At 46.8% G+C, this 22,714-nt stretch overlaps 1 protein-coding gene across 9 annotated transcripts in view; it reads left to right on the top strand.

Moving 5' to 3' along the window:
* Positions 1-8,669: 8,669 nt before the first annotated feature.
* The window catches only part of BCL2L1 (BCL2 like 1), a 46,667-nt gene continuing 32,622 nt past the window's right edge, over positions 8,670-22,714 (top strand). Inside the window, exons 1-2 of one of the 9 annotated variants that reach the window (XM_058562987.1) lie at positions 8,670-8,751; positions 10,282-10,957. In XM_058562987.1, coding sequence (XP_058418970.1) covers positions 10,394-10,957 — 564 coding nt within the window. In that variant the 5' untranslated portion in view covers positions 8,670-8,751; positions 10,282-10,393. The other 8 variants (XM_058562985.1, XM_058562986.1, XM_058562989.1 and 5 more) reach the window with 8 other exon arrangements.

The raw sequence follows: 22,714 nt of genomic DNA on the forward strand, positions 1-22,714 counted from the left end.
AGAGTCTCAAGTTCCCATTCTTCATGAATGGGAGACGTGAGGTCTGAAATCACTAAAGCGGAATTTCAGAGCTGGAAGGAAGCACAGCCACACCCGGTCCACTCTTCCCACAATTGCAGCTATCACCGTTCGGGCCTTAACTATGTGAAAGGAATTCGAAATTTTCATTACGGTAGTTCAGGGACATTTGGGCAAAGACCTGAAGAAGGTGAAGGAGTGAGCCATGCAGATATCTGAAGGAAGAGTGTCGCAGGCAGAGGGAACAGCAAGTGCAAAGGTAGGAGCATAGCAGACATGTTTTAGAAATAGCTAGGAAGTCAGGGTGGCTGGATCAAATGGACAAGGAAGAGAGTTATCAGGAGATGAGCCCAGAGATATTCTGGGGCAGGAGGCAGACCAACTGGGCCATTGTAAAGACTTCGACCTTGACTCTGAATTAAGTGGGAGTCCTGGGAGGGTTTTGAGCATTGATTTACTCTCTGATTTTAATGGGATAATTTTGGCTGCTGTGCTGAAAACAGAAGGAAGGGAACGAGAGTGGAAATAGGGAAATCAATTAGTAGCCTGTCCCATTGTGGTTGTGAGAAATTGGAAACCACCTAAATGTCCATAAGTAGGGGACTATTTCAATAAACTGCCTTAGAATGGAATACTAAGCATCAGTTCAAAAAGAGTTCGATAGATCTGGACTGACAGCGGGGTGTCTTTGAGACACATTTTTGAGTTAAAAAACAAATTACTAATTGATATAAATTCACTATGAGACCATTGTTTTTTAAAAATATGCGAAACGATGCTCCATTTGAGCCATGGGTGTGTACAAGTAATAACAGCTAGCACTTCTCTGACACTTAGCATATGCCAGGCACTGTTTGAAGTACTTTACATGTATTAACTCATTTCTTCCTAATAATTACCCTATGAGGTAGGAAATGTTATCATTTCCATTTTATAGATTGAGGAACTTGAGGCTCAAAGAGGTTAGACAACTTTTCCACTTTCACAGTTTGTATGTGACAGAGGCAAGATGTGAACTCAGGAATGTCAGCTCCAGATTCCAGACCCTTAACCATTGCCCTATGCTGCCTGACCTAGACATGGATGTATATATAGAGAGAAAGGTATAGGAGAATTCACAACCAACTGACAAGTGTGGGAGCTTCAGAGGGGAGGAGCTACACTGGACTTGTGGACAGACAGGATAGATAATTTGAGCTTTATCTTTAATTTTTTTTAAAAAGAATGTAGCCATGTATTATTAGTATGATTTGGATTTGTTATTTTTTATAATGGAAATCTGGTAGGGGAGAGAAGTCTGCAAAGGAGAGAAAAGGAGGAGCCAGTGAGGTAGAAAGTTATTCAGGCTCTCCAAGCTCTATTTTTAAAAAGTGAGGGGGCCGGCCCCGTGGCTTAGCGGTTAAGTGCGCGTGCTCTGCTACTGGCGGCCTGGGTTCGGATCCGGTGAACACCCACACCCCACTTATCCGGCCATGCTAGGGTGGCATCCCACATACAGCAACTAGAAGGATGTGCAACTATGACATACAACTATCTACTGGGGCTTTGGGGAGAAAAAGGGGAAAAAAAGGAGGATTGGCAATAGATGTTAGCTTAAGACTGGTCTTCCTCAGCAAAAAGAGGAGGATTGGCATGGATGTTAGCTCTAGGCTGATCTTCCTCACAAAACAAGCAAACAAAAATGAGAGAGAAAGAAAGAACCAACGTCTCCCCCTGCCCCTTCCAAATCTGCTCCTTCACTCTGTATCTCAGTCCCTCCACCATCTAACCAGTGATCCCCAGGCCAGAAACTTGAACCTGCCTTCCAGCTTGGTGGAGGCCTCCTACTTCACAGATACAGATGCCATCATATCGTTGGCTCTGGGTGGTGACATAACTCTTGGATGCCTCCAGGCAAGGGGGCTGCAATCCCCCAAAGACACTCCCCTGAAGAAGGTTGCAGATGTAAGCCATTGGTGACAGCCATCAAAAGGATCCCTGGGGGAGGGGCCATCACTCTGTCTTGCACAATTCCCATCCAACCAAGCAAAGAGAGCTCTGCAGGTGTTTCCTGGTCTCTTCCTTCTGACTGATGTGGAATCCATTTTGGGGGAGGGATTACAGAAACCTTAGCACACTGATTAAAAGCAATAGACTAGAGGAAACAACCCAAATGTCCACCAACTGATGAATGGATAAATAAAATGTGGTAAATCCATACAATGGAGTAGTATTCTTTAATAAAAGGGATGAAGAACCAATACATACCACCACATAGATGAACCTGAAACGTTATGCTAAGTAAAAGAAGCCAGACTGGAAAGGACAAATATTGTATGATTCCATTTATGTGACGTTTCCAGAATAGGCAAATCCACAGAGACAGAAAGTAGATTGGTGGCTTCCGGGGGCTAGGGGTGGGAGTATGGAGAGTGACTGCTAATGCAGGGGGTTCTTTTCAATAAGTTCATGTCAGGTCAGTTGTAGCTAGGCTCAAGTGGGGTCTTTGTCTTCCTCTGGGAGTAGGAAGAAGGGAATCCCTTGAAATTCCATCCTCTGCACTTGCAGTGGGCAGTGGCTTGGTGCCTCGGCCAAGGTACTTTAATACTTGAGACTTTTTCTATTTTAAAAATATTTTTAAATTACAAAAATAATACAAGCTTATGACAGAGTGACAGTATATGTTAGTTGCTGGACATTCATGACATCATTTAATCATTGCAGCACCCTTACCAGGCAGGTGCTATTATTTCCCATTTCCAGATGAAAAAAACTGAGGCTCAAGAGAGGTGACAAGATTTGCCGAAGGTCACAGAGCACAGTTAAGATTTGCAGCCGGATCCATCTGGGTTCATAAATATATGAAAAGTGAAAATGTCCTATTCCTCCCATCGCACCCCATCACCAGTCCCACTCCTCGGTTTAAAAATGAGAGCTAAGGGCTGGCCGGTGGCGCAGCGGTTAAGTTCACGAGTTCTGTTTTGGTGGCCTGCAGTTCGCTGGTTCGGATCCTGGGCGTGGACCTACTCATCGCTCATCAAGCCATGCTGAAGCGGTGTCCCACATAGAAGAACTAGAAGGACCTACAACTAGGATATACAACTATGTACTGGGGCCTTCGGGAGAAAAAAGAAAAAGAGGAAGATTGGCAACAGATGTTAGCTCAGGGCCAATCTTCCTCAAAAAAAAAAAAGAGAGAGAGCTAAAAGATGAGTGTGTGTCCTTCAGAGATCTTCCAATGCAAATACAAGCCCTCATATTGCTATATCTATACACACACACATATATGTATTTTTATATTTTTATATATGTGTGTGTGTTCACATATTTTTATATTTCTCATTTCAAAAGTAATGCCTTCTTGTTAGTAATATTTGGAAAATATGGGAAATAATGAAGTAGAAAAAAATAACTATAACCTAGCCTTTAGAGGCAACATTTCCACTATTAACATTTGAGTCTATTTTCTTCCAGTCCTTCTAAAATTGGTTTTATTAGCTATTGAGTAATACATGTGTATATATACATATGTATACACAAATATATATATACACATATATATGTAAAATGTATAAAATATATAAAGAATAACAAGGCAACTTGGGGCTGGCCTGGTGGCATAGTGGTTAAGTTCACATGCTCCACTTCTGCAGCCCGTGGTTCACAGGTTCAGATCCCAGGTGAGGACCTACACACTGCTCATCAAGCCGTGCTGTGGTGGCATCCCACATAAAAAATGGAGGAAGATGGGCACAGATGTTAGTTCAGGGCCAATCTTCCTCACCAAAATAATAGTAATAATAATAATGAGGCAACAAACTCTGTGTACATATGTACAATTCAGTTGAATAAGGACATTTCCATTACCTTTCAAGCTCCCAATTTTATCCTGTTCCCCGGTTCATCTTGTACCCTACCCTGTTAATGTGTAATGGCTATCTTGAATTTCGTGTTTATTATTTCCTTACCTTTCTTTGTAATTTTACCACATAGGTATATATCCCTGTATTAGTTATCTATTGCTGCAGAACAGACTACTCCCAAATTTAGCTTAAAATTATAAACATTTATTATCTCATAGTTTCTGAGCGTCAGGAATCCAGCTTAATGCAGTGCTTCTGGCTCAGGGTCTCGAGTAAGGTTGGAGTCAAGTTGTCGGCTGTAGTCATCTGAAGGCTTCACGGGGCAGCAGGATCCTCACATGGCTGTTAGCAGGAAGCTTCATATCCTCACCACACATGGGCCTTTCCACAGGGCTGCCCACAACATGGTAGCTGGCTACCCCAGAGTGAGTTATAAGAGAGAAAAGAGAGTGGTAACCCAGTCTTGGAAGTGACATACCATCAATTCTGCCATTTGCTATCAGTCACATGGAACAACTCTGGTACAATGCGGGAGGGGACTGCACAAGAGTGTAAATACCAGGAGGCAGGGATGTGGGGGGCCCATCTTGGGAGAAGCTGGCTACCACAAACTCTCAACAGTATGTTTGTTAGTTTTGCCTGTTTTCAAACTATATATAAATGGAATCATACTGCATTATTCTTTTGCATTTTTTTCATGCAAAGTATTTCCGAGATTCTTTCATGCTGTGTAGCCAAATCCACTTATTTTCTTACTGTATCATATTACTATATATGAACATACTCCTATTTGTTTAACCGTTTTGCTATAATGGACACTTGGGTAGTTTCCAAATTTTTGCTATTACAAGTAGTGCTGCTATAAACATTCTTATACCTGCATCTTGCACATGTGCAAGAGTTATTTTAGGGCATATATCAAAGAACAGAATTGCCAGGTCATAGGTCATGGGCATTTTCAACTCCACTAGATAACAATAATTTTTTTTCCGAAGTTATTTCACATTCTTGAACCACACTTGATTTGATCAGATTTTCTCAATTTTGCCAATCTGGTGAGTGTGAAATGGTATCTCACTGAGGTTTTAATTTGCATTTTCCCTGATAACTAGTGAGGTTAAGCATCTTTTCAGGTTTACTGACCGCTCTGGTTCCGTTCCTCTTTAGCATCTGTGCAAGGGTTTTTTTCCATCTTTCTTTTGTCTTTATCATATTAATTTCTCAGCCTTTTTCGTATGTATGGTATTTAGAGTTGAGATCACATCACACATCTACTTTTGTATACTTTTATTTTTGTATAAGCGTTTCCTCATTGTCTAAATCTCAGCAAACATGTTTTTAAATAGTGTTTTCTAATTTAAAAAAATACAATCATGTTCGGATAATACAGAAAAGTATAAAAAATAAAATAAAATCATCCATAATTTGACTACTCAGCAATAACCACATTTTTGCATTCTGGTATAATTCCTTCTATATTTTGCATGTAATGTACGTTTTTTATAAATTAGAATAATTCTCAGTAAACCTATTTTTTTTTTTACAAAGTATTATGTTTTGAGCATTTTTCCATGTCATTAAATATTCCTCAATTACAATTTTAATGTGTGAATTTAACCCATTTAACCATCACCCTATTTATTGAAATTCTCAGTTTTAATTTTTCTTTCCTGTGTTATAAATAATCTTGCATAAACATCTCTGTGGATAAATCTTTGGCTGTATTTCACTTCTTTTCTTAAATTAGATTCCAATCAAAGATCATTTCTCAATGATCTTTCCAGAGCTGTTTTTAAGGCTCTTGATAAATATTATAAAGTTCCTTTCCCAAAAGACTCTATCCCTCTTTCCAAAATATAAACCTCTCCATGTCCTTTCTGTTCAAAAAGCCTGGTAGGCTCCTCCGGTACCTATTTAGTGTCCTGCGCAGTCGAATACACACATACATTCAGTCTCCTCCACCACATTCTACTCTCAGCCATCCCACTTTATTTCTAGGACACACCATGGGCTCTTGCATTAAACCTCCGTGGCTTTGCTCAGGTGGTGCCTTCCACCTAAAATGCCCCTTACCTCCTTTCTCTCCCAGGCAAAATCCTATTCTCCCTTTAAGGGCCAGTTCAATAAAAACCATGTTTCTGGGCAGAGTTGATCTGCCCTCTGCTGGGCTCCCAAAGCACATCATAGACTTCCATAAGGATAATTTTCACATTGAAATAATTGTGACACCACAGGTTTTAAAAGTGGAAATCAGATCATGTCCTGCCCAGTTTAAAACCCTTCCATGGAATATAATAGAAAGTTCAGAAATTGACCCAAATACCGTTGGGAACGTAGATTATGACAATGGAGACATTTCAAATGAGTTGGGAAAAGATGATAATATTGAGATAACTAGGTAGTTATTTGGAAAAATTTTTTGGATTCCTGTCTCAGACCTTAAAACAAAGTAAATTTATGATGGAACAAGGATTAAAATGTAAAATATGCAACCATGTAAAAACTAGAAGAAAACAGAGAATTATTTGTATAATATCAAACTGGAGAGGGTCTTCCTAAGAATGGCATAGAACCCGGAAGCCACAAAGGAAAAGACTGATACATTAGAATACATACAAAATAAAAGTTTTTCCATGGTAATAAATAATAAACTGGAAAAATATTTACAACCTCCATATAGAAAAAAAGGATCAAATTTTCTATAAATCAATGAGTAAAAAGTTCAACAGAAAGCCCAACTGAAAAAAGGGCAAATGAAATGAACAGAGAATTCATTAGAACAAGACTCCTCCCCCAAAAGACTCACAAATATGAAAAATTAGTCAACTTCACTCTTAATAAAAATAAAAATAAAAAATGAAAGTGTCTCCGTTTTTATCTATCTGATTGGCAAAAATAAAAAGCTTTGATAACACTGTATAGTTCAGGATGTGAGGAAATAGGCACTCTCATATTTTATTTGTGGGAGAACAAACTGGTACAACTCCTATATAGAGCACTTTGCCAATATCCATTAAAACGCAACGAAAACATTCTTGTTTATTGGTGATTCCACTTCCAGGGATTTACCCAACAGATAAACTGCCACATGCAAAATAAGGAATGGACAAGTTATAACTTTATTCGTAATAGGAAAGGACTGGAAACTACCTAAGTATTTCCAAATAGGGGATTGGGCAAGGAAATTATGACATGTCTTTACAAAGTTGTGCATTAATTTAAAAAATTGAGGCAGACCCAAAATACAGAGCTCATGGAAAAAGCAAGATGTGAAGTGTTTATAGCAAGCTACCATTTGTGTGAAACATTTATACACATAAATTTGCTTGTGAACACAGCAACCATCTCTGAAAGACTACAGAAGGAAGGGGTTAAGAGTGATGACCTCGGCCAGGCCCCGTGGCTTAGCGGTTAAGTGCACACGCTCAGCTACTGGTGGCCCAGGTTCGGATCCCGGCGCGCACCGAAGCACCGCTTCTCCGCCCATGCTGAGGCCGCGTCCCACATACAGCAACTAGAAGGATATGCAACTATGACATACAACTATCTACTGGAGCTTTGGGGGAAAAAAAAAGGAGGAGGATTGGCAATAGATGTTAGCTCAGAGCCGGTCTTCCTCAGCAAAAAGAGGAGGATTCGCATGGATGTTAGCTCAGGGCTGATCTTCCTCACAAAAAAAAAAAAAAAAAGAGTGATGACCTCTGTGAGGGGAACAGGGGACTGGAAAGCAGGGGTGGGAAGAGGACTTTTTCATCCTATGCTCTTTGGTATATTTTTAATATTTGGTGTTCCTGTATACGTACCTATTTTTAATCAATTACATTAACATAAAATAAAACACCTTTCAGTGTTTAGAATCAAGCGCAACTCACTTCCATGGTCAGCTTTCCAACTTCCTCTCACACCGTATTTGCCCTCCCTCACTACCTTCCAGTCACATTGCTTCTGGAACATGCCAAGACCTTCCTGCCTCAGGACATTTTGCACAAGCTGTTCCCTCTGCCTCTGTTGGTGTTCTCTAGGCTCTTCCCATGAGTTGGCATTTTCTTATATTTCAAGTCTTGTGTTCCATGTCATCTCTTCAAAGATGCCATCCTTGGCTACCCTGCAAAACAATTGTTGAAAAAATGCCTCCCTCCCTCACTGGGCACGGAAGGCTGGGCTTACTTCCCTGAGCCTCAGTCTAAAGCAGCACCTCTCCCTTCACCCTCTTTACAACAATGCCCTGATTTATTTTCTTCATAGCACTAGTCACTATTTGAAATTACCTCGTTTGTGTAGTTTCTTAGTTGTTTACTGTCTCTCTCCATCTCAAGGGTTTAAATCTCAATGAAAGCAGGGACTATGGCTTGTCTTGTTCCTAAATCTACCTTCAGCAACCCAAACAATAAACATTTGTTGAGTGAATTTATGCAGCACATCCTATGGACGGTGCACTCTTCTATGGACTTTACAAATAACTCTTTTAATCCTCACAACAACGCAATGAGGGAGGTTGTTTTTTACCCATTTTAGAATTAAGGAAATTGAGGCACACAGCAGTTGAGTGACTTGCCCAACTGGCAGAGTTGGAATCCCAGACGCAAGCTTGTTAGCTACAACGCGATGCTTTTTCGATCTATAAACTGACGGATGGATGAAATTGACTGAATGGAAACGTGAACGTAAACGTGGATTTTTTTTTGCGTCTCGGGATTCCCCAGCTCTACAGCAAGGGGGCGCTCTCTCCCAGGTCTTGACGCCAGTCCTCAAGGCGCGCACTCCCTGTGCGTCTCGGGCTCGCGCGCGCTACCGCGGCACCGGAAGTGACTGAGCTTGCAAGTTCCCCCGGTCTCTTCAGGGGAAACTGAGGCCGGCTCGTTCGGAAGAGACAGCGCGAGCCGTCAGCCAGGTAGGCCGGCCCGGGTCCGCGGCGCGGAACTCGGCCGCGAAGAACCCTCCCGTCTGGAAACGACTTGGCCGATGAAGGGGGGATGTGGCCCCCCACGGCTGGCGGGGCGCGCAGGTGAGAGCGCCGCCTCCCCTACGCGTGGCAGGCGCTGCGCCCAATGAGAGCCCTCGCCGTTCCGCTTCCGTGCCGTCTGGGCTCGCTGATTGGCTACGCTGGGGCGGGCCGCCGGGGGCGAGACCCCTCCTCCCAGAAAGGTCTAGGGGGCGCCCCTGAGGGAGAGCGGTTGCCTAGCAACGGGGCGGTGGCCCGGCGGGTACCCGGCCCAGCGCGCGCGCGAAGCCGCGAGGCCGCAGCCCACCCACCGCGGCCGCCGGAGAGGTGCTGCCCCCGGCCCCCAAGCCCTCCTGGGGGCGGCACGAATCTGCCTTGGGCCTTCTCCCAGGAAAACGTGGTCTTAGCCGTGGGGGGCCTCGAGCAGGCCTCGACCCCTCTCCCTGACCCGAGGAGAGGCCCGGCGCCTCGCCCTCAGCCGGTCTTTGTGCAGGGTGCCGGCGGCCATTGTGTCCGTGCCGGGAATGGAGGACCCGGCAATCCTCCATTGCCACCGCCACGTCCAGGGCCTTTGGGGAATTCAAAGAAAACCGGCGGCGTTTCTGGGAGGTCCCCGGCCTTCAGCCTCCCAGAAAGGCCTGGGGATGGCCTTTCCGAAGTCACACCGCAGATCCGAGGCAGTTTCCCCCTCCCTCCGTCCCTCATCGAAACCTTGAGCCCCATTGAGAAGTCCCTTCAGGGTTTCGGAAGCCTCACCCTGGGCTGGTACTTAAATAGGAAAGAAAAAAAAAAAAACAAAAACAAACCCTAAACCCCACACCAGCCACCTCCGGGAGAGTTCTCCTGGCTCCCAGTAGGAGGCGGAGAGCCAAGGGGCGTGCAAGAGCGAGGGGGCTGGGCTCCCGGGTGGCAGGAGGCCGCGGCTGCGAGCGGCCGCCCTCGATCTGGGCGATGGAGGAGGAAGCAGGCGAGGGGGCCGGTTCCTGAGCTTCGTAATTCCTGTGTCGCCTTCTGGGCTCCCAGCCTGCCGGGTCGCATGATCCTTTCAGCCCGAGCTGGTTTTTTTGCCAGCCGCCGCGAGGCCGGCTGAGTTACCGGCATCCCGGCTGCCACCTCCTCTCCCGACCTGTGATACAAAAGATCTTCCGGGGGCTGCACCTGCCTGCCGTCGCTTGAGAGGGATTTGAATGTAGGTGGTGCGGAGGCGGGGGTAGGGGCCCGACTGCCCAGGGGGGTGATTTTCCGAGGAAGGCATTTCGGAGAAAAAGGGGTGGCTGGCGTAAAAAAGGCCGGTGTGATGATTCAGAGCCCACTGGTGCTTTCAGTTTGACTTCATTGAAGTCTCCTGGAAGCTAGACCAGACCTTCAGAAGAGCCACAAAGAAACCAGTTCTGGTACCTGGAGGGGGAATGGGATGTTTGTAGGGTAAATGGCATGCATATTAATTTTTTTTTCCTGAAGCTCTTTCTCTCCCTTCAGAACCTTATCTTGGCTTTGGATCTCAGAAGAGAAGCACCAAGCAGAGACCAGACTCTGTGAGTGAGCAGGTGTTTTGGACAATGGACTGGTCGAGCCCATCCCTATTATAAAAATGTCTCAGAGCAACCGGGAGCTGGTGGTTGACTTTCTCTCCTACAAGCTTTCCCAGAAAGGATACAGCTGGAGTCAGTTCAGTGATGTGGAAGAGAACAGAACTGAGGCCCCAGAAGGGACTGAATCAGAGATGGAGACCCCCAGTGCCATCAATGGCAACCCATCCTGGCACCTGGCGGACAGCTCCGCGGGGAATGGAGCCACTGGCCACAGCAGCAGTTTGGATGCCCGGGAGGTGATCCCCATGGCAGCGGTGAAGCAAGCGCTGAGGGAGGCGGGCGATGAGTTTGAACTGAGGTACCGGCGGGCATTCAGCGACCTGACATCCCAGCTCCACATCACCCCAGGGACAGCGTATCAGAGCTTTGAGCAGGTGGTGAATGAACTCTTCCGGGATGGGGTGAACTGGGGTCGCATTGTGGCCTTTTTCTCCTTCGGTGGGGCACTGTGCGTGGAAAGCGTAGACAAGGAGATGCAGGTATTGGTGAGTCGGATCGCAACTTGGATGGCCACTTACCTGAATGACCACCTAGAGCCTTGGATCCAGGAAAACGGCGGCTGGGTAAGGACCACGCCCCTTGTGTGTCCCTTTTCCTTGGCCTTTGGTCAGAGAGATCCCCAACAGCCTCTCCCCTCTATCTCTTTATGTTGTGCTGGGTGATTGTTGGAGATGTTTTTTGTCAAGGAGATGTGAGTAGCCTCATTGCACCACAAGAGGTTAACTGTTCTGAAATACAGATGACCCAGATCTTGAAGGACCAGGCATCTTTCATTCTAGTCACCCTCATGACCCCACTCTTTCATACTTGTGTTCCAGTTTCTCAGAAGAGCAAAAGACAGCCTGTGTGTTCATTTGGCCCAAAACCTTTGAGAGTGGGAAGTTAGTCCACTGTTTCCCTCCCCCTAATATAAAGGCTTGCCACGCAAAGGGGGGATGAGTACAATGCCTGGAGAAGATAGTATCAGTGACCCACAAGCTCCTCCATTCTTACTCCCCCGGGATGTCAGTCCTGTCCTGGGCTTCCCTCCCCCAAATCAAGTTCCCTTTTTTTCAGGGTTTGCATACATGGTACTCTCCTCTCAGAACAGGGCATGGCCAGGCAGGAGTTCCCCCTGGCTTGGATGGCTGAGGATGGTCTGATTTTAGGGCAATGTAAGCTGTGCCAGTGGGGCAGTTGTGTTTGTGCTGCTCGCCTATGGTCATTTGCTCTGAAGTGTGCAACTTTCTGCATGGTTGGCCTGTTTGCGGAGCTCTTGCTGTGTCACGCATTAGGCCTGGGGACTTTGCACCTCACTGCCTAGGGTCGGTTGGGGAGCTCTAGCTGTTCCGCCTGTTGCTTTCCGGCCAGGGCCCTGGGGCCTTTTCACCCAGCACTGTTTGCTGGCAAAGCAAGAAGCCGGTCTGTGGGCCTCTGTGGGACATTGAGATTCAGTGACAGACTTAGGAAACAAACTGACACATGGGTGTGAGTCCCAGCCCTGTCACTTAACTAGCTGTGTGACCTTGGACAGGCCAGCTTACCTTAAGCCTCAGTTTCTTCCACTAAAAAAATGGGGCAGGCCCTCCTTTCCTTGCAGAGTACTGTAAATCTTGGAGCTAACGTGAGCCCAGTGACTGACACCAGTAAGTTTGCTGTGGTAGTTGTTATTGGTCCCAGACACTTTCTGGGCCCAGGAGTCATGCCTCACACCTTTGCCAGGGAGGGAGAATTCTCTTGCCCGTCACCAAGTCAAGATGAGATAGTGGTGAGAGATTCTTTACCAGTGGTCATTGTAGGCAATTTTTGCTTTTCTACAGTGGACTCAGTCCTATTTCCTTGCTTATCTCCCTGCCTCCTGCCTTGGGGAGGGAGGTGCAGGACTTATGAGAGGTATTCTGTCTCCTCAGAATACCCAGGCTATCAAGCAGGGTGTGGAAAATAAGTCATCTATTGAAGGAGCTGAGGTGGAAGGGGGCCATTCACCATGGACTCAGGAATGTCAAGAATGCAATTATCCATAGGCTGGGCCTAGGGTGTGGCAGGCACTTCAGTTTACCAGTGAGCGAGAGACCTCCGAGTATGCCCTGGAACCCCACCTCCTGTCTTATTTCCCATTTCTTTACAACTTTATCAACTTTTCCCACTGCCAGTTCTTGTAAAAGGCAAAGGGGTCAAGTCAGTAGAGGTCAGATGACTAGGGTGGGGTTGGGGGAGGTAAAGGCAGAGGGCTCTCTTGAGCTAAGGCTGACCAGATTTGAAAGCCATTCTGTAAATGAACTCCCTGGGGGGATAAATGATTAAATAGTTCCTGTTGGTTTGTGCAATGACCTCTCTTATTCCCTCCTGCTTTGATTCTCTTTGGGGGCAAATATTTGTTCAGCTGATTACAGGAGGGACAGGATTCCAGCGCTTCAGACACACCCTCTGAGGCATCTCCAAGAAGAGACTTTGGCCGTTTGCCTGCTTTGCCTGACTATTGTCTTTGGCCAGTGGTCCTAATACCAAGTGGGTTGTTGCCAGCTATTAACAAAAGGCAATCTGGGAGAGGTGCCTGGTCTGCCAGCCAGCCTCTGCAGAGGGCTACCTGGACCAGAGAATTGCCGGTCGCCCAGTGTTGCGCGTGGAAAGAGGTTTTAGACACAGCAGCACTGGGCAAGTTTATTAGATCACCAGTGGATTGAAATTCCATCTTCCCTCTCTTTGCTCAAGAATTATCAGAGCCCGTTGGACAACATACCATATGTTACTTCCTCTTGGTGAACAGAGGAGATGTGTGCAGAAGAGCCAGTTATGTCAGAACAATTTCTGGGCACACATTCTCCCTGACGCCAGGAGGTAAAGAACATTTGACTGAGGATCCTTTGGGTAGAAGGTACCCGCCCACTTCCCTCTCAGGTACCGTCCTATTTGAGCTGCACAGATTGGCTACTGCAGTGGCATCTCATAATCTTCCTGGAGGCTGTGGCTGGGGGATCCATGAGTGTAAGAGTTATGGGCCATTCCACTGTGGAGTATGCTCTAAATTTAGCATTCCTACAGGAAAGGGAAAGGAAATGAGCCTTTATGGGGTACATCTTATGTGTGAGGCATTGTGTTAGGTTTTGTACTCATGCAACCAAAATTTATTGAGCATCTCCTATGAGGCAGGCACTGTACTAGGTGCTCGCCATAAGCCAGACATGGTACCTTCCCTCTTGGAAATGACATGCTATTTCATATATTCCACACGATAACCTTCCGAGGTAGATGGGTTTATTCCCCGTTTACATGTGAAGCTCCTGGTAGCTAAGTGGCCCCAGGTGTCCCTCAGCCAGTTAAGTCACTGAGTGAGAATTTACACCTAGGTCGGCCTCACTCCAAAGTCTAAACTCTTTCCATCCACATCAGGCTGTCCAGGAGTAGTAAAGCGATCCGGACATACCGGCACAGAAAACCAAAGATGCTCTTGGGTCAAGCAAAACATGCTCGTGAAGGTGCTCATTCTGGTCTGTGATCCTGGTGTTGTTCAGGTAGCTGCAGGAAGAACAGTGCCTTTGTTGGCAGTAGCAGCTTCCCAAAGGCGTGTGTGTAGTCTCAGATTCTGGCACTGGTAAAATTCAAGTGGGTATCAGAGTTTTGCCCAGTCAGAGTAGGCTTCTTGTTAATTTTTTCATTGTTAAAACCCTCTCAGGCCCTACCAATAGGTAAGAATCATTTGGGTGTGCGGTGGCCTACCCCCAGGTATGTCTACTTAATTGTGGCTGATGCTCCAAAGACTGGAATTCCAGACTCATAGCCACACCACTGCCTGCCTGGAGTCACCTGGCAAGACGCTGAACCTGTTTGTCTCTCCTGTCCATCCTTCATTCCCACCTATAAAATGGAATAATGATAGCCACCTGCCATAGCTTGACTCTAGTAAAGGATCTAGAACAAAGGCCCTTCCTGGGCCTTAATTGCAGGGTGGAAGCACCCCTTTTAATGAATGGGCTACTTGCCTCAGAAAACTGAACTTTGCCCTGAGAGTTTCTCAGGAAACAAAGCCAGCCCCTGAGATATTTACCTAGAATGGTTTATAGATGATGTGACCTTCTCCAAAAGGACAGAGTGTTTCTGGGGCTTTCCATTGGGAATGTAGACAGTTATGGGGTAAGGAGCCAAGTGGGCCAGACCATTTTGGGATCACTGTTCCTGGGAAACCCCTTAGCTTGATGGAAATGTCATTGTCGAGAGTAATGAGCTGGGAGTGGGGGCAGAAAACATAATTTGGCCTTTTCCAGTCTGCAGGGCTCTGTAGTCTTCTAGTTTCTGTAGGTTTCTTCTTGCCTGTTCTGGCTTCTTTGACTTGGATATATGCTTAGTTGAAGCACCTCAGCAGTCTGTGCAGATCTCAGCAGCTGTTGGCAATTCTGCGGTTTTCTTGGGGAAACCCCATTAGAAACCCCAAAAGTGGAAATTTTTAGTAATCTCATTCAGGTCCCAAAGTGAGGTAGAAGTGTCTCAGGGACTCCCCCTCAAAACAGCCAGTTCTTCTGGATGTACTTTTGAGGTTACTCTTAAAACTCTGTTACCACCACAGGGTTTTCCAGACTTCCTAGGACTGATTTCCCCAGTAGCCCCAAAGAGCCCTCAGCTTCTGGTAGAAAATTACCCAGGTATTTTTTCAAGGGGCCCTAGCGGAACCCAGAGGGTTTTCTTGACTTTTGTGTGGGCTGTCACCAGATTTATTTGGGCTGCAGGAAGCAGCAGTTGTTAGTTGTTGCTTCCCCACTGGGTATCTGTCCTGAAACCAGTGGACTTGAGCATCCTCCTCTGTGCCCAGCCTCCCTGGTTTTTCCAGTGCCCTCAGCCTTCCGTCTTGGGCCTTTCTTTCAGCAACTGTGGTTTTGTCTGGGTTTAGCATGGATAGATTCAGGGGTAATTTCCAGTGAGCTGCTCTTCTACAGAAACATAATCTCCTACTACCTTAATTAGCAGGGCCCTGTCCCCACCCGCAGCCTAATTCTACGGAGTCCTCCCTAAGGACTCCCTCTCTTTTCTTTGAAGGAGTCACTCTGCTCCTGGATCCGCTTCTCTTCTGTCCCTCCAGCCAACAGTCTGTCTTCCCTGTTCCCATTTGGCAGACCTGAGTCAGACAATCCCACTGGGTCTTTTTGTTTAGCCTGGGGAAGAGAAGACCCGGGAGAATATGATCACTGGTTTCAAATATCTGAAGGAAGAGGAGCTAAGCCTTTTTTATTGGTATAATACCCAGCAGAATTTGGATAAACCAGAGGAAAATAACAGTGGTAGAGTTTAAATTAGTTTAAGGAAGACATTTCTAGCACTACCATATCTCTACCAGGTTTAGGAGCTTCCTGAGGGTGGAGTCCACATCTTGTCCGTACTTGTTTCCTCAGCCCTGAGCAGAGGTCTTAGGCATAGCAGGTGCCTAGTGAAAGAGAAACCCACTAAATTTCTGAAGAAGCAGACGCTTATCAAACCAGAATAATAGTAATGGGAATTGCCCTTTACTTAATCATTTATTCATTGATTCAAACAATATTTATTGAGCTCCTACTATGTGCCAGGCTGTCCTAGGTACTAGGGGTACAGCTTTAAACAAAACTAAGTTTCTGTCCTTGTGGAGCTCACATTCTAGTGGGGAGAGACGGGTGTAAACGTGTAGTTATATATATATACACAACATATATCAGTTGATAGTAAGTGCTATGGAGAAAATAAAACAGGTTGAGCTGTAGGGCACACCTAGCCAGGGAGGTGGGGCTGCAATTTTAAAAGAGTGGTCAGGGAAGACATCTCCAAAAGGTAATATTTGAGCCAAGACCTGAAGAAGGTGAGGTGGTGGACCATGAGGGTGCCTGTAGAAAGAGTGTTATAAGCAGAGGGAATAGACTCAGGAAGGAATAGGCTTGGCATTTTCAAGGATGAGCAAGAAGGCCAGTGTGGCTGGAAAAGAAACAGCAAGAGGGGGAGTGGTAGGAGGTGAGAGGGGAGAGTGGTTGGGATTGAGCAGGGAGAGGTAGCCAGAGGCCAGATCATACAGGGCATTACAGGCCATGGCGAGAACCTGGCTTTAGTTGTATGAGAGAGAGGCCAGGAGAAAGTTTGGAGCAGGGTTGAAGGGATCTGAATTCTGTGAGGGTAGCATCTGGGAGCCCAGTGAAGAGGCTAGCGCAACTGCCAGGTGAGAAAGAATAGTGGCTTGGATCAGGAGGTGGAGGTGGAAGTGGTGAAAAGGACGCAGAGAATAAGACCAGGCTTGCGCGTGGTGTATTGATGTGTCCAGCCACCTTGGAAGTCACATTTGTTAACCGCTTGGAGGTCATAGAATCAGGGCTAAATAAGCTAGATGTTCTTCAGGGATAGTTCTCTCATGTGGTATCCTGAATGGTCCTCCTCCATTCTAGCAGTATTTCTGTCTGAATAACTGCACCATCTCTGGGTTCAGGTCCCAGCTCATGTACATCTAGCTGTGTGATCTTGGACAAGCTCCTCGAACTCTGAACCTTGAGGCAAACAATACCTGCTTCCCAAGGTCATGACAAAGACCTAATGAGGTGTGCCTGAGGTGTGTAGAGCCTGGTGCACGTTGGTATCGTAATTCTTACCATCTCAGCCACAGAACTCGTGTCGGACTTCCATTCACAGAATCTTCAGCGTCCATTCTCCTTTTTTGGACTTCACAGTGACCCTCCAGCACATCCTTAGGGCTGGCAGGCCCTAGCAGTGTTCCTGTCATGGCAGCAGCTCTATAGTGTTCCTATGCTGTGTTGGTACAAGGACTAGTCTTCTAGTCGGGATTCCAGTCCTACTCTCCATCTGCTCCAGTTCACAGTCTCACCTTGGCCAAGTCACTTCACCCCCAGGCCCCAGTTTCCTCATCTGTAAGGTGGAGAGTTGAAGTAGGCAGTCTAGGAATCTGGTTCTTACTGGCCTTGAGCCTTGTGGCAGATTCTGCCATTATGGCGTAGTTCACATTAGTTACCTTTTAGGATGGCTCTTTCCTGTCAACAGCTGCAGCACTTCAGCTGCAAAAATTAACTAATCTCAGTGTCAATGTAGGGTAGTTTATCACTGACCCTACAGTAATATTCCACACTTACGTAGCAGTTTAGGGCTTAAAGAGGGCTTTCATATCCACCTTGCCTTTTTGATGCTCACAGCCACCCAGGGAGGTGAGCAGGAGGGAAATCAGGCTGAAGATGCAGGGTTTGGACTTTCAAATCTGGATCTTACCTCTTACCTACTGTGTGACCTTGGGCAGGCCTTTTAATTTGTAAATGGGTATACTAACAGCACCTTGTTCTGAAGATTCAGTGAGTTAATTCTGTCTTAAGGCTCTCAGAATAGTGACTGTTAGTATCAGTAGCCAACAGCAGCCGCATCCTAGGGCTCCCTTAGTCACATCATCTGGCTTCCATTTATTACATATTAATTTTTGCAATAGTATTTTTGCAGAAAGAAACTGCCTTTGGGACCTTCTGCTACTTGGTTTCATCCCTGATGAGACTCTCAGGCTTGGGGCCTTACAGCTAGCTCCAAGCTACAGGACTTTTTGGCAGACTCCAGAGCTCCCCTCGGAACTAGAGGTTTTTCTCTCGCTCTTCAGGAAATGCCATTGCAATGACTTCCATGGACTGCTTCCTGTCCCAGCCCTGCAGCCGGATTCCTGCTGGTGAGAGTGTAGAAGCTGGAAAGTAATGTCCCTAAAGGCTCCCCACTACAAACTACTTTTTTTGGACATGTCCCTCCCTTTCCTCTTGTCAGTTACTTTCTTGACTCCCTCCCCCTTCACCCTTCACCTAGCTTCTCTCTCTAGCCTGTGATCATGCCTTTAAGATATAGAAAATGCATTTCCACTTAGTTCTGTCAGACTTTTCCCCCCACCTCTTGCTAGGGGGTTGGTCACAACTCCTGGGTTTTGTCCATGGTTCCCTCACTCAGTAGCAGTTTCAGTCTTAGACTCCCCCTAGAGGAACATTAAGCCTGTCACTTGCAGTGCCTTGTGTCATCCATTAACCCTGAATTCCCCCAGGAGTCCCCACCCCACCCCTGCACAGGACGGAGACTCCTAAGAGAGATCTTAGAGGTTTGGCACATATAATTCCTGCCTCTTGGAGACTGATGACAAAGGGTAGAGTGAAGCGGAGCCTGCCACTGCCTCCCACACAGTCACCTTTCAGGAGGAAGCTAGAAGGTTGAAAACCTTGTTGGACAATCATCTGAGGAATGGGAGCTAGCTTGGGAGGGGTTTGGAACGCACTCAACTATGCCTCAGATCCTTTGTTCCGCTCTTGAAAGGGAAATACTCCCCTCCCTCCTCCGTGGCCACACACACGTGCCTTTGTTCCCCCGAGTCAGGCGGGGCCGGGAACACAGTGTCCCTTCCAAGGAGCCTGACTTGCCTCCCCAGAGGCTGGCCTCCTGGTAGTAGGACTGGAATTTTTGCTCAGGAGCCTCCGGTCTCGTGCCCTTTCTGTAGAAGAGTCTCTCAGACACGGAGAACTTGCCTACAAACAGCTGTCCACAGACTTCCCTGGAATTATTCCATGGGATGCCCGTGTCCCAGGATTAAACAGTCCCTCCCTCTTATTCCACTTGGTGATTAATATTATTGTTAACATTGCTATTAATAGCACCTAACATTTATCAAGTGCTTACTCTGTGCCAGGCATTGTTCAAAGTGCTTTACGTGTATTAATTTGTTCCATTCGCACAGCAACACTCTGAAGTTGGTACTATTATTATCCCCATTTTACAAATGAAGAAACTGAGGTACAGAGAGGTTAAGCAACTTATGCAAGGTGGCACAGTTAGTAAGTGGCAAAGCCTGGGAGGGTAGCTTCCAAGCTCCCATTTTTAAACACCATACTGTGTCCCCTTCCCCCGCTGTACCAATGTCTGGGTGATTGTTGGCATTTATCCAGTGCTCACTATGTGACAGGCCTTTTACCGACATCATCTCTGTGTTACTATCCCAACCACCTTATCGTTATAGGACACTGAGATTTGGGAGGGCTCAGTTAGCAGCAGGCAGTCAGGATTTGAAACCAAGTCTATCTTACTCCGAAGCCTCCAAGTCTGTCTTACTTTGAAGCCTGTGTTCTTTATCTCTAATTCTTCTTAAAAACCCTACAAGGTAGGTGGTGTTTTATGGTTGAGAAAACAGAGGCTCAGGGAAAAGTGACGTATACAGGAGGACCTCACCGGGACGACCTGGGATTCAAACTCGAGGTGTTTGACTTTACAACACTTTACCACCTTAGTAGTCTGCAGCATGATGATAATTGCTTTTATGTGCATGATAACACTTTATAACTTACCAGACTGCTTTGTATACATCATTTCACAGTGAGATAAGTGAAGTGGGTATGTTCAGTCCCATTTTAGGGAGGAAACTAAAGCAAGGGGGTTTGTCCCACAGTAAATGACAGAGCCAGACTTAAAATCTGTGTTCTGGCTTTTAACACAGTGTTATCTATGTTGCTGGCCTTCCTTAAGGCTGGATTCTTTGCTCAGAGCTGTCCTCAGATTTTTGTTTCATTTGTTAAATCAGCAAATACTGATGAATGCTTTGTATGTGGTAAGTGCTGGGGTTACTATGGATACTGCGCTGAGCGGGACTGGGTCCCATCCCTAATGGTCTGTTTCCGTGCCCCACACCTTGGGCCTTGCTGGTATCCTTCTGTTATCTGAATCAGGCTGTGTGCATCACCCATCTGTGTCCTCACCTCCCAGTCACACCAGGCAAGGTGTTTGTTATAGTTAGTATGTATTGATCACCTTCAACAAACCCATAGATAAAACTCTGGACTCAGATTTGAAACTTAGCTTGTTTTCTTGCTGGTGGCATAACACTAGGCAAATCAGCTTCAAATTCTCCTCTATTAATCTGAGAGAATAATACCAACTACCAGCGTAAGCAAGGCTTAAATGAGAAAGTGAGAGGCAGAAGTGTCTTTTTTTTTCTGCTTGAAGAAGATTAGCCCTGAGCTAACATCTGTGCTGGTCCTCCTCTATTTTGTATGTGGGTCGCCACCACAGCATGGCTTGACAAGTGGTGTAGGTCTGTGCCTGGGATCCGAACCCACGAACCCAGGCCGCCGAAGCGGAGAGCACTGAGCTTAACCACTACACCACAGGGCTGGCACCAAGAAGTGTTTTTTAGTAATAATAACAGATACTGTGTGTTGAGTGCTTGCTCTGTGCCAGGTGCTATGTTTATGCCTTTGACGTAATCATCTTGTTTGGTCCTCACAACTTCTCTGGTGTGAAGATGGAGCATCCAGAGCTTCCAGAGGCTTTATAATGTGTCCACAGTAACACACTTTGTAAGAGGCAGAGCTGGGTTTTCACTCAGATGTATCTGGTGCCAAAGCCTATCCTCAAGCCACTGCGTCATTGCCTCTTTGCAGGCCTGGACTGGCTTATTTTATCCTGAGTACCTGGCACAGAGCCTGGGGTTGGGCAAGGGCTTGGCCAGGGTCTGCTCAGTGAACATGAAGGGTTGTTATTATTAGGTGCAGATTAGGCTACAAAAATGTCTCTGTCCTAAGGAAGCAAACTCATTTGAAGTAGTAGGAAAAGACCCAGAACACTTGATGAATGGCTCCAGGCAAACTGTGCCAAATCTGTGGTGTAGACTCCAGAAGCGGAAGAGGACAGACCCACTGGCTGCATCCCACAGGTGCCCTGGGCCTCTAGCAAACTGGCCCACTTCCACCATAAGCTACTCAGTTGATGACTCGGCCCAGAGGTCTCCACCCCCAGCCCGCATCGTCCATATGCGCCTTCTCCCTCGCCAACTGTATCACCAACCAGAACCTCTTCTGTCCTAGTAGTGGAAAGTGTCAGGAAGAGGAAAGGTCACTAGAGGCTTGAATAATAGCCTTCTCAGCAGTGTGGCTTTATGCAGTTCACACTGAGTCCTCAGTTTCCTCATCTGTAAAATGAAGATAATAGTCATCCCTTAAGATAATAGTGGTAATCTCTTTCTCAGAGGCTTGCTGTGTTTCTTCTGCCTGGATCACTCTTCCCCTAGATCTGATCAGGGCTGTCTTCTTATCATTTAGGTCTCAACCTAAATATCACCTCTCCAAAGGCCACCCTTGTTTACATGTTTACTGTCTGTCTCCTCCAGTAAAACCTAAATTCCCAGAGTGTGGGGGCTTTGTCTCATTTTTTCCTTCATCCCCAGCATCTAGCAGAGTCTTGGCACATAGGAGACACTCAGCAAATATTTGTTGAATGAGTGACTGACTTGGTAGCCCACCTAGCACAGTGCCTGACATACAGTATGCTCAGTCAATGTTAGGCATCATTATTACCTATTAGGAAGATGTGGACCATGAAGGCCTTCAATAGGTGAAAAGAATGTGGCAAGGGCAGGCTCAGTAGGTAAGAATCACCCAGATAGATCTGAAGAGTAGAATGTGTATGAAGCTTCTGGGAGGCAGGGAGGAGCCAGACTGGCTGAAGAGGGTCTGGGTTATCAGTAAAGCTGGTCAGGCAAAACGGAGCAGTGACTGATGGTGGAGGCCTTTGGGCAGAGGAATGGGCATGGTTGATGGTAGGGTGGGCCCAATGGGGAGAGGCCCAACACTGGAGAGATGCAGCCAGGTCTCCCGTAACCCCTGGGAAAGAGAATCTCTCGCCAGCTGGGGCTCAGCAGGCAGAGCTGCAGGGAGATAAAAGCCAGAGGCACCTGCGACCTGCAGATCAGGTAGGCTGCCCTGGTTGTTATTTTGGGGCTCCAGGCCAGGTGCAGATTCAAAGGCTTGATTGAAGCCTTTTGGCAACTCTGGTCTCAGCAGGGTAAACATCACCTGTCTCCTGCCACCTGTGGCAACAATGCCAGGAAGGTACCCTGGGCAGGTCCAAAGGGGCCCAGCTTTCTTACTGCCCCCATGGAACAAGAAATACCCTCCAGGAGAGGCCACTCCTTCCCTGTCCCACAGCTCCCTTTCTGAAGGGCTCAGGTGGCAATAAGGTGCCAAGAGGCCCCCATGGTTCCGGCCCGTGGAAGGCAGGGGCGGGGCACTGGGAGCGGTTGACAGCTGGGCCCAGCTGGGGGGAGGGGTCAGTTTGGGAGCAGGTGCAGATTTCGAGGAGGGCGGGGCCTGAAGGGAAGTAGGAATATTGGTAGGCTGCAAAATTTCCCTCCCCATCCCCCATCACCCAGCCACAGCTGGCTTCTCCAGGAACCTGATGACCTAGTTACAATGCCTAGAAATTGTTAGTTTAGCTTGCAGTTCAGGGCTGTGCTAGTCTCTCCCCTCTGAGGCTTCTTGGGTCCAAAAGGTGCCGTGGCATTCCCCCAAGCGGGTTCCATGTGAAGGACACACACCATATCACAT

The sequence above is a fragment of the Diceros bicornis genome, chromosome 19, assembly GCF_020826845.1.
Source record: "Diceros bicornis minor isolate mBicDic1 chromosome 19, mDicBic1.mat.cur, whole genome shotgun sequence".
NCBI lineage: Eukaryota > Metazoa > Chordata > Mammalia > Perissodactyla > Rhinocerotidae > Diceros > Diceros bicornis.